Source organism: Anolis sagrei, chromosome 1 (genome assembly GCF_037176765.1).
Source record: "Anolis sagrei isolate rAnoSag1 chromosome 1, rAnoSag1.mat, whole genome shotgun sequence".
NCBI lineage: Eukaryota > Metazoa > Chordata > Lepidosauria > Squamata > Dactyloidae > Anolis > Anolis sagrei.
Window position 1 is genome coordinate 83,099,236 of NC_090021.1, and position 12,955 is coordinate 83,112,190.

A 12,955-nucleotide genomic window follows, 5' to 3' on the forward strand; every position below is an offset into this window, starting at 1 on the left:
AGAGAGGCTGTATGAATACATGGTTGATTAACACCAAAGCAGAGTTTGATGAAAGAAACACAGCAAAACATGTCCAAGGTGAAAGGTGGCCAAGACAGATGAAGTCATTCCTCCTCAGGCCCATGAGCCCTCTTGGGTTGCTTCTACATTGTACAATTAACAAAGTTTGACACCATTTTAACAGCCATGGCTCAATGCTATGGAATCCTGAGATTTGTAGTTTAATGAGAGAGTGAAAGCTATAAAAACTTGCAAAACTACAGTTCCCGTGATTCCATTGCATCGAGCCATGGTAATTAAAGTGGCTTAAAACTGCATTAATTCTACAATGTAAATGCGCCCTTGGACAAGGCGGGCTGTTCCACAGAGGTCAATAACAAAAGGGGATAATTACTCCAACTGAGTTGAGAACATGTGTTTCTATAGTGTAAAACAATAACAATAATACTGTCTCCTGTAAAAAAAAAACCCCAAAAAAACCCCGAGAACACATTTTTAAAAACAGAAAACTCATACAATCAGCAATAAGCACTAAGCCATTATTAAAACTAGGAATAACAATAATTAACAACATTAAAAAAATTTTAAGAGATAACTCAAAAATAAGTGTTGTGCTCTGTTTCCTAAAAGTAGGGAGAAGTAGTGATAGACTGAACCTCCAAAGGAAGCGAGTTCCACTGTTTTGGAGTTACATGAGAAAAAAGTCCTCTCATAGTTCGCTGTGAGTAATGATGTCTTCAAAAGGGATTTCTAGCTGGTATTAACAGCATGACAGGTTCATAACCCCTTAGATGGCTAGGCCCAAATCCATTTAGGGCTTTAAAAGATAAAACGATATCAGCATGAAATGCTTCTATCCCAGGAAAAAGACAGGGTACAAATAAAATACCATTAAAATAAAATATTGATTGTAGATGAATGCAGACCTTGCAATACTGGAATAACAGTGTTCCCATGGTTTGAACTATTCAGCAGTTTACCTGCTATATTTTTAACATGCTCTTTGTGGATGGTCTAGATGTAATCAAGGCATGGATAACCATTTTCAAATGTACTCATGCTACCATGATTTTTTTAAAACAGAACATATTACCTTTTGGTGGATGAAGCTTGTGCCCTGTTTTCTCACACCATCCCACTGGGTGAATGTCAGAAGAGTCAGCATTCAGCCAAAAATCATAACAATCTGGGTATTCATCAAAGTGAAGTCTAATTCTGTAACCAAGTGTCTAATAACAAAGAGGGAAGCAAAGCACAGCAAAGTGAAGCATAGACATGAGTCAACGTAGACTAAGAAGCAGACTTACGTATAAACACAAAATTTTAATCTGTGTTATAGATGGGATCAGAACTAAGAAATTCTAGATATACTACTACAGTTTATCACACAGTGACAACTTCTTTCATTATTGAGAAAAGGGAATCAATGAAAGGCATGCTGTTTAGGTAAGAGAAAACAGCAAGGCCATGGTGTAGTACGTATTCAGATGTGTCCACCAGTCACCCCATAAATATTTTTCAGCTAAATATGGACATACAATTTAAAAGAACTCTTTACTGAATGATATGTTGGGGGACGGGAGAACCTGAAACAGCCATTTTTTTTTCCTGAACAGGCCATGAAATGACCAGAAGTAACACGCCAATAATCTGGAGATGTGGTTCTCCAGATACTGGGGCATACGGATCCCCCGTTTTAGACTTTACAGTATTTCTTTCAGGTATAATTGTCCCAATATGGATCTGTCTTTCTTTTTCACAACAGAAGAGCCATTAAGTGATGCTGAATGACAGTGAGAAAAGGGTAAAAGCTAATTACAGAAGACACAGTTGAAATTATCAAATATACTATCATAAATGTGGTAATGGCCACCAATTTAAATGTCCTTAAAAAAGGATATTAATCAAATTAAAAGAAAACAATGCTACCCATCTTAACAGAATTGGAGGGAGGTCACCTCTGAATGCAAACAGGTAGCCAACAGGAGAGCTTTTGGCCTCATGTGCTTCTTGTGAGCCTTTTAAGGGTATCTCTTTGGCCACTATTAGAAACAGCAAATTGGTGTAGCTAAGTCTCTGTTCTTGTCTTGCAAGGCTTTGTTCTTTCTTGCAAGGCATTTATCTTCCCTCAATCACACTCTCAATTGCTTGATAGGGAACTTTCCTTAACTATCATCACTATCATCATCATAATCATCATCATTATCTATTTATTTATATAGCTCAATCACTGTACATGGCATTTTACAAATAAAAGGACAACAAAACTGTTCTCTGCTCTCAGATTACGAATTGAATTAAGCCACAATACAAAAAGGAAAGGAAATAGCAGCGTGGAAGGGACGAAGGCACATACTGCTTCTTCTTTTTTCCCTTTGAGACCACAGCTGTGGCAGTTGGAATGGAGGGTCTTTCATCTGGGCCTAGGCATGTTGAAATTGCACCTCCTTCTCTTTCTGAGTTCAATACAAATTAGAATTTACCTCTATTTAAGACTAATGTTCGGTACTTACCTCAGCCACTGTAAGGACACAATACATTGACTGGTGCTCCGGATCCACCCCTTCCAGCTTCATTCCCACTTTGAATCCATTTTTGTTGTAAGGGAGGGATTGATACTAGAAGGAAAATACCAGTTTTGTCATTTCAACATGAACACAGAAAGATGGGTGGATATTCCAATATGAATTGCAAAGCTTGAATAGAGTCTTTACTTATGTATTTAAAGCCAGCCATAAGTATACACATCTGGAGAACTAAAAGGTGGGGAATACGTATTGGAATTATGTAACATTTAAAAATATGGTGGGATGACATATCTTTTCGAGGAACAGATTGCAAACAGGTCTCTAGTTTTCTGCAAGATCTTACTAGTCCCTGGAAAATTTACAATGAATGAATGCTGACAAAACTTCTCCCTTTACAACATTGTGAAAGTTGAAGTCCAAAACACCTGGAGGGTCTAAGTTTATCCATGTCTGGGTTAAAAAAATGCAGTCCAATGGATTCTGCCTCATATGGGAACAGCTGTCAAGTTCCATAAGGAAGATAAGTATTAAGTTCATTTTTAACCACACCTTCTATTTAGAGGTCAGCAGAACTCATGAGGCTCTCCAGATGTTGCTGGACTTCAACATTCTTTACCACTGCTATGCTTAGTACAATGGACCGGGTTGGCAATAAAACAATATATATGATTCAATGATTAAGTGCCACAATACATGATTTAAGTTTCCTGTAAGAAGCAGTCTGTTAGGATTTCAAAAAATATTGTACCTCCTTAAAAATCTTAAGCGGTGCTGCTATTGCCTTCTCTTCTTCCAAATATGAAGGCCAACTCCATGCTTTCTTAGCCTTTGACATTAACGCTGGAATTATAAATTAAATGACTTAAATAAATCAGGAAACATCACAGCTTTGCATGTTATTTAAGCAAAATATTTTAGTATACAAAGAAACTGGCTGGGTGACTTTGAACAAGTCACACACACAGCCAGAGAAGAAGGCAATGGCTAGCCTCTTCTGAACAAGTAATGCCAAGAAAAGTGTGTGAAAGGTTCACATAGGTAAAAAATAGGAACTCTCAATGGCCCAATGGGTTAAACCCTTGTGCCGGCAGGACTGCTGACTGAAAGGTTGGTGGTTCGAATCCAGGGCGTGGGGTGTTAGCTCCTGTCTGTTAGCCCCAGCTTCTCATTTGGGGACATAAGAGAAGCCTCCCACGGGATGGTAAAACATCCAGGTGTCCCCTGGGCAATGTCCTTGCAGATGGCCCATTTCTCTCACACCAGAAGCGACTTTTAGTTTTTCAAGTTGCTCCTGACATGAAAAAAAGGTTTTAAATGACTTGAAAACAAGAACAGCAACAGCTGCACCAATAATTTCATTAGTCTTGTTTATCATTGATTTTAGTGCTGCTGCATTAAAGGTAACTATACTATCTCTGGCTTGCCGATCATAACAGAGCACTAGTTAGTTGACCAGCAATTCCTAATGTTTTTCCTTCAAGAAACTATTTTGCTATTAATGCAGTATATCAACTCTGCTACTTCATGTATCTCCTTTTTTATTTAATTTCTTGTTATATACATTTTTCTTATTTTCTGCCATGTGGCTTAGATTTGAAGTTACCCACCCGCCCCCCGCATACACACCAAAGGGACACAAAGCAAGGTCTCCTTGTTGCTTTTGAAATATATGCTTTCAAAATTTATCTGTATGACCTTAACATGTGCTAAAATAAATTCTTGCTTGCATTCAAAAGAGTTAATTATCATAATCTCATTTATATGTCAACTTTAAAGTTCCCCTGTGGAATAGCATAACAAAACCAAAGCATAAAGGAAGTTATTCAGTCAAATGATAAAAAAGGAAGTACATGAAGAACAATGTTTTGCAGACTTTCATTTTACAAATTACAAAGACCTTGCTGTACACAGCACTATCATTTGCTTTCATGAGATAAGTAATGAGCCTCTGAGAAAGTGATGAAAACTGGGAGAGGGTCAAATACAAACTTACTCTCTTTTAGAACGGCCATGTCTCTTTTCCTCTTCCGCGTGGCTCTCTGGGAGACTCTTAGTACCCTCCCTTCAGGGTTCTCCTCCTAAATTGCAAAATTAAAGCGTAAATAATATTTAAATAACTTCATAAAGACAATTTTACTGCACTTTTAAAAACTGTTCATTACTTAAAGGTTTGACTCAAATAATCTGTAAAACCTCCAAGGTACTCTGTGCATGTTTATTTTGAAGTAAATCTCTACGGGTGTACATCTACGAGAACTATTTTAAAGGGTTCAGCCTTAATAATCCATGTGCTTACACAAAAGCTGTACGGAGTAAATATAACAATAATGATATGGTTCCTGAAATGAGCAGTTTTGACAAAGACCAATCATTCAATATTTCCAAAACACATATGTTTTTAAAATTTGGAACTTTTAGACAAGTCTATGCAAGTAAGCGGTTGTTTTTTAATTTTATTTTAAGGTAGCAACTGCAAATAATTTGACCTGTAACACCATTAGATTCATCATACTAACTGTTTCCTTGTCCTTTTTGTTTCTGTCTTCTATACATTCCAATTTGGGAGGCAATTTGATTTTCCTTTTTTGAGCATTCTTAGAAGAGTCTTCATCATTGAATTCTGATATGTCTTTGTCTTCCTTTTGCTCTCTAGAAAGAGAAAAACCATGTCATCAATTTATTCCACTGTCAAAAATAAAAAAGCAGTGACATTCAAGAAAAAAATTAAATAAAAGCCAAGATTAATCATTACAAGTACTACAAATGCCAATATGTGATATCGTATATAATAGGGGAGACAGACTCTAGATTGGGATCTACTAGTAGATCTCTGGGTAACCCTCTACCACAAATCTGTCAATTCCTGTGAGAAAACACAGAAAGAAAAATGTTAGCAGAACCTGATTATGCCTGTTTAAAATTTTGCTTTGCTTTTTCTCTTCAAAAGCAACTCTTGCAGTGTTCTAAGACTTTGGGGGACCCTGAAGGAAAAATAAAACTTAGCTAAAAAATATTTATGATCTTAAATGCAACTATAACAATAACTTGACACAGTGTAAAACTACAGAAACACCAAAAAATCAGAGGTTAAGAAAAATCCCTTTAAAACTAATTGCAAAAAGCAAAACAAAACACAGGAGGTGTATGAGCATGCAAGAAGGATTCACTGGTGAAGATTTGTGCTGTATTTGTTATCAAAACCATCCTGTACTGATATGAATCAACAGGCTCAGTTTCTACTGTAAATTCAATATTTGTTCTGTAGTAATATGCATATAATTAGTTGCTGTAACAATTAAATGCAATATGCTAGAGTCAACCCAAGAAAATATCCTGAAATGTTTTGAGATGAGGCTTGCACACACAGCATAAACCTGTTTGCTTTGAAAGAGAAATATTTGGTTTGCTTTACATACATACAAACAAAGGCAATAATCACAATCAATCCCTCATTTGAATATTACTGTACACACTTAGGCCCACTTAAAATTTTATATTTGATTATTCATTTAATATCTGCCATGGTTCTTTCCCATCGAGGGATCCAAAGCAGCTTACAAAATCTGTATATATAATAAAGAAGAGTGTTTGTTTGTATCGGACAGAGGAAATGCGGCGGGAGGAATATGTGGCAGCGTTCTGATTGGCTGCCGCTGTGGTGCTATTTGCATATGGTCTCTGATTGGCCAGCTTCAATAGGAGCCCCTGGTGGAGAAGAGGGTTCATGGCAGAAACGGGGCATGACAGAAGGAAATTTGCATATGGACTCTGATTGGCCAGCCTCAAATCCAACATTCCGAGATGAGAAAGAGAGGAAAGGAAAGGCCGGGGGCTGGGTCAGAACACTCCCAATACAGACCGAAATAGGCACACAGAGCCCCCATCACCCACTCTACATCCTACTGCAGTTTGGGGGAGGATGAACCATGGATGATGGGACTTGCAGTACCACCACTCACATTCTGAGACCGCTGTTAACCTCATCCAATGACTGATCAGGACCAAACTTCACACAGAGACCTCTCATGACCCACTGTACATCCTGGTGTGGTTTGGCCGGGGATGGACCGTGGATTATGGGACTTGCAGTACCATTGCTCAATTCTTCAGACCACTGCAACCCTCATCCAATTACCGATAAATACCAAACTTGGCATACTGAGTCTCCATGACGCACTCTACATCCAGGTGCAGTTTGAAGGAGGATGCACCATGAACGATGGGACTTACAATACCTAAACTCCTTCCTAAGACCATTACAACTGCCAACGATGATGGATCAGGACCACAATTTACACTGAGAGCCTGCATGACCCACTCTACATCCTGGTGCGGTTTGGAAGAATTTGGCAATGGATGATGGGACTTGCAATCATTTCACTCACTTCCTGAGATCACTGCGACCCTCGCCAATGACTGATCAAGACCAAACTTGGCAAACAGAGTCCCCATGACCCACTCTACATCCTGGTGCACTTTCGAGGAGGACAGACCATGGATGATGGGACCTCCACTCCCTTCCCAAGACTGCTGCAACCCTCATCTAATGTCCAAACAAAACCAAACTTGGCACACAGAGCCCCCATGACCCACTCTACATCCTAATATGGTTTGGAGTAGGGCATGCCATGGATGATGGGACTTGAAGTACCTCTACTCGCTTTCCAAGACTGCTGCGACCCTCAGCAATGACTGAACAACACCAAACTTGGCACATAGACCTCTCATGACCCACTTTATGCCCTGGTGTCATTTGGAAAAATTTGGAGATGGATGATGGGACTTGCAGTACCTTCACTCACTTCCTGAAACCACTGCGACCCTCATCCAATGACTGATAAAGACCAAATTTGGCACACTGAGCCCCCATGACCCACTCTATATCCTGCTGCTGTTTGGAGGAGGGTGGACCATGGATGATGGGACTTCAAGTTCCTTCACTCACTTCCTGAAAACAATGCAGCCATTATCCAATGACCAATAAAGACCAAATTTGGCATACAGAGCCCCCATGACCCACTCTACATCCTGCTGCAGGTTGAAGGAGGATGGACTTTGGATGATGGGACTTGCAGTATCTTCACTCACTTCCTGAAAACAATGCAGCCGTTATCCAATGACCAATAAAGACCAATTTTGGCATACAGAACCGCCATTACCCACTTTCTCTAATAACCCGGGCAGCGCCGGGTCCCCAAGCTAGTATAAAATAAAATGTAGTAAAATATGTACTTCTTGGTGGCTGCCCTTCAACTCTGGAACTCCCTGCCCAGGTAAGCCAGAATGGCCCCTTCCCTGCTGTCCTTCCGATGGCAGGCTAAAACCTTTTTATTCAGCCAGGCATTTAAAGATGTAGATGTTTAAGTCAGGGGGTACTATGGTTTCATTTGCTTTTAACATTTTAATTTAAATTGTTTATTTAAATATTAATGATGTTTAATATTGTTTTAATATTTGTATATTGTATATTTTCAGTTGTATTGTAATACTTCTAATTGTAAGCTGCTTTGAGTCTTGGTATGGAGAGAGAAGGCAGGATATAAATAAACATAATAATAATAATAATAATAATAATAATATATTGTTTTAAACAATTAAAAGCATGTGGAAATACACTTAAAACATAAAGGAAAATTAGATTGTACTACTCTGCCATAATTAAAATAAGTAAAATGAACAGACCTTAACCTACTGGCAGAAAGACAACAGGGAGCTGCCTAATAAGACTTAGCATGGAAAAGTGATCCACAATCTAGGAGTTTCTTTTCTTTCTGTTACTCAGAAATGGACTGGTAACTAAAGCAGCTATTTCAATAGGGACAGTGTGTGGTGTATGCTGGATCAGCCCCATTATTGGTCAAAAAGGCATCCCCTTAGCTGCTGTGAAGGAAGGAGGGAATCCCAATTGTCCAAAGCACTAAACCTTACCATTCTCTTTTGCCCTGTGTGTCACAGTGGTCTACAGCCCCAGTGCATGTCCTACCTGCAGCAATGTTGGCCATGGTGCTGGGGTGATGAGGGATGAGTGAAGGAATTGCCCCTCTTCTCCCCCCTTTTACCCCAGGTCACTCCAGTTAACATCACTGCAATGTTTGACTGGTAGGACCCTTCTTGCGGCCAGAGATTGCCATGGCATGGAGGGCAGAAGGGGCTGCCTGAGCCTGAGAAACACAGGATGGTAGTCGGAACATTTGCAACTGATTCTATTACAGAACTGAGCCAACTGTTCAGACAGGCAAATAGTTATGCAATGATCCGAATTTTGGGCCAAAAATTGGATTATCCCTTTAGTTTACATGAAGCAAATGCTCATTAAAGTGGCCTTGTTCTACATTACCCTGGATCGGCTCTGTGCGGTATTTATTTGTTTAGTTATTTATACTTTATTGACCGACCTGGCTACAATTCATCCTAAGTTGTCAGTGTAGATTTGTCCAAAGCTGTGGACCTGAGAGCCTAGCATAGCCTGAATCTCACTTCCTGAACACATTGTTGACCAGAAGCAAGTACTGGTAATGGCTGGGAAACATTATTTCCGGGGGGGGGGGGGGGGGGGGGCAAACATCAATACTATGTGATGCATATCACAAAGGTCCAGTGATGTAAATCATTGTATTTTCTTCCTCTCTAGAGAGTAAGGCTAAAACAGTGATAAATAGGCTATAAAAATAAAATATGGGTTGCAATTTTAAGCTCAGCTGATTTCACCATGAAAGGAACTCTTTTTTTCCTTATGGCCTTAATATTCTCTTATATTGCACTAATAATTGAACTTGCTGTCATATTATTTTCAGCATATTTATTTATTTATTTATTTATTTATTTAAAACATTTATATTTCGCCCTTCTCACCTTGCAGGGGACTCAGGGCGGAGCACATCATATATATGGCAAACATTCAATGCTGGGACATAAAACCATAAATATAATATATATAGCAACTATGCTTACCTGTTTTTAATTTGATGGGTACACTTAGGGCTACAAGCTTTGTCCCCAGCTGCATACTCCACTGTAGTTCCAGAATTAAAACAATTTTCATAGAAATGAAGTCCATCTACCTCCTTCAGTTTTGACGACACATCTGTCTTCTCTGAGAAGGCTACATAGTGGAAAGAGCAGTGGGTCTTTGGGACTGTGTATAAGTGAAAAATATCAGACATTGTTGTACATCATGTGTAACAAGCAAAATGTGCCAGTACATGCTATATATTTTCCAAGCTTTTCTAAACTCACTTATGCTCATTTTTACTGCTATGAAAAAAGGCTCAAGGGCTTTGCAGCAGCTATTGATACAGTTAAAGCAGTGTTATTGGCTTTAGCTGAGACAGTTCACTCAACAGCATTACAGCTGTTTTTACCACTTACATTTATTATTTTTATACAGTGGTTTACTATTTTTATAACAGCGGAGTACCCAATAGTATATGGCTAGTTAAATAGCCACCAGACTGGTAATAGCTCAATGGACTGTAAGTATACTATTTTAATTTTTATGTCTTAAGGTTTATGTTTTTTAACTGTTCTAATTGCTGTTTTGTATTTTATGATGCGGCATCAAATTGTTGCCAATTTGAAGCTGCCCTGAGTCCCCCTAGGGGTTGAGAAGGGTAGGGTAAAAGTGTTCGAAATAAATAATAAAATAATAATCAATTTGTGAACAGGATTAGCATGAAAGGTATCGGGCTGGATTCAGACCAGTGATCAAAGTTCAACACCAGAGTTTCCACTGGAGCACGAAGAGATATTCCTAGTGATTTCATTTCCCCCTTAAACCTTCTTGCGTCCTCCTACCCAAAAAAGATGCTCCATAAAGTTGCCAGATCTTCCCAAACAGTGTGCAGGGGACTATAGCAGAGATATATTTTAATAGAGGTTTTTTTTTCTTGGAGCTTGGCTAACTAAATGACCTAACACCGAAATATCAGAGGAAAACTTTGGAACACTAACATTTAGTTTTCAAGACAGCAATTAGATCTAAAGTACTTTCTATAGTTACACTAATATGTGGTCATGACTCAGGTTTACCAAATGACCATATACTGGAGAGACCAGAATTTTAATCGAACTCTAGAGCTGTTCTCTTAGGCCCCTTCCACAAAGCTGTATAAACTCTACATTGAACTGGATTACATGACAGTGTGGACTCAGATAATCCTGTTAAAAGCAGATATTGTGGATTATCTGCCTTGATATTTTGGGTTATATGTCTGGGTGGAAGTGCCTTTAGGCTTAATTCATACTTCCAAGAAGGCTAGGGCATTTTTTGTTGAAATTTCATAATACACACGAACCTAAATACTCTAAAACAGTGGTTCTCACCCTGTGGATCCCCAGGTACCTACAACTCCCAGAAATCCCAGCCAGTTTACCAGTTGTTAGGATTTCTGGCAATTGAAGGCCAAAACATCTGGGGACCCACAGGTTGAGAACCACTGCTCTAAAGGCACCAGATTCTATCTGACATTGGATAGGAAGTAAAGTCTGGTTAGTCCTTGGATGGCATATCACCAAGGAATACCAGTTGCTACTGGCCATCTGTCAGAGGAAAGAACTGAACTACTTCTAGAAACTACTACCTGCCTAATAAAACCCTGTGAAATTCATGTATATGTTGACTTGAAGACATATATATATATGCCCACAGAGTCCACATTCCCTATCTTACACATTGATTCTGTTTAATATTTCTTATTTTCTATACTGTTGTTTGTTTTCTTGTACAGACACAGTGCTAAAAATAAGGTAAAGGTTTCCCCTTGACATTAAGTCTAGTTGTGTCCAACTCTGGGGGTGGTGCTCATCTCCATTTCTGAGCTGGCGTTGTCTGTAGACGCTGGGGTTAACAACCTGAGCTCACCCTGTTCCTTGGCAAGCATCCTCAGAGGTTGTGAGCTCTGTTGGAAACTATACAAGTGGGATTTATATATCTGTCCAGGGTGGGAGAAAAAACTCTTCTCTGCTTGAGGAGAGCATGAATGTTGCAATTGACCACCTTGATTAGCATTTTATTGCCTTGTAGCTTCAGAGTCTGGCTGATTGCTGCATGGGGGACTCCTTTGAAGCCATTGAAATCCACAAGCATGTGGACAATTTCAACGGAAAGGGGGAATCCATGAAAATGAACAAAATCTAGCTCCCAGGATTTTTTTTAAAAAAAAAACCTCTAAAATCAGGACAGTAAATAAAGAGCAACACTCAAAAAACAGGGGGATTCAATCAGGGCCAGCGAACACCAGGCAGCATTCAGCCAGGCTTTGAAGCTACAAGGCACTTAAATGCTAATCAAGGTGGCCAATTACAACATTCACGCTCGTGGGAAATTTGAATTCTGGTCTTCTGGCATCCTGTCCAACACAAATCACTACACCATGCTGACTTTCCGAATTGACTTACACATGACTAGAATTAATGGAGATTAAATAAATTCTGTTCTCTCTTACACAACTAGTTAACTTTGCTATAACTATGAGATAATTGCACAAAAATAATTAAATCAACTCCCTGACCTTCTTGAGCAGTTGGCACCATCCAGGTTGTGGTAGCTGTTGCCTTTTTAACATTTTCCATCTCTGTTTCATCAGTGATCACTTCCAGGGCACCAAATTCATTCACACGAAACTGATTTTTTTAAAAAGAAAACGTAAAAATTTCAAAAAATTATGTCTTCAATGTACCCAAATTGAGTTTTTCATATGTTATACATACATTGTGCATCTAATTCCTACTTACAGCAGTACTTACCACATGCTTTTTACAAGAAATCCTAACATTTTCCATACATTTCTCTTACTGTGATATGTGTCATATCTATACACAGAATACATTCTGAACTCGGAAATAGTTGGCCAGTCACCATTTTTAGCAAAGCCTATAATACACTTTCATGAAGCTGTTTCTTTCCATCTGTTGACATTCCTGTCTGTTTATACATGAAAGGGTGCAGCTGAGGGTCATTTCACTGTGAAATACATTGGGAACCAAGAAAATGTTTTGAAAGGCTCAATAAAGTGCCTGGTCTTCCAATGCCTACTCAATACTGATGTGTAGGGAAGTATATGAATACAGAGAAAGAAAAACCAGGTACAATTAAATGGCAATAATTTAGGTAAAATAAAATGTACAAAGGAAATAACGTAGCACACCACTACCATCTAGTGGTCATTATGAAAACACAACCACGAAATTCCAGCAAAAATACGGTATGTTTGAAGGTGAACATTAAGTGTGGATTCTAAATGGAGAAAATAGCAAAAGCCACATAAATCCTTTTGTATCAGAATTCCAATGTTCATACACAATGGACATTATGTAAGATTGGATGTAACAAGCACATTTGGAAATAATCAGTCAGCATAACAAATACATGGAAACATGTAAATAAATGCTTTTGCAAAGTTAGTGCTTTTAAAATTTTCCACACCTTG

At 38.7% G+C, this 12,955-nt stretch overlaps 1 protein-coding gene across 3 annotated transcripts in view; it reads right to left on the reverse strand.

The window, feature by feature from the left end:
* Positions 1–12,955, reverse strand: part of L3MBTL3 (L3MBTL histone methyl-lysine binding protein 3) — a 90,675-nt gene that overhangs the window by 40,509 nt on the left and 37,211 nt on the right. For 2 of the 3 annotated variants that reach the window (XM_067466774.1, XM_067466772.1), the window contains 7 exons: positions 12,038–12,149; positions 9,480–9,663; positions 5,045–5,177; positions 4,522–4,606; positions 3,277–3,368; positions 2,514–2,618; positions 1,094–1,229 (listed from right to left, as the gene is read on the reverse strand). In XM_067466774.1, the coding sequence (XP_067322875.1) occupies positions 1,094–1,229; positions 2,514–2,618; positions 3,277–3,368; positions 4,522–4,606; positions 5,045–5,177; positions 9,480–9,663; positions 12,038–12,149 (847 nt within the window). The remainder of the gene's footprint in view (positions 1–1,093; positions 1,230–2,513; positions 2,619–3,276; positions 3,369–4,521; positions 4,607–5,044; positions 5,178–9,479; positions 9,664–12,037; positions 12,150–12,955) is intronic. The other variant, XM_067466775.1, reaches the window with a different exon arrangement.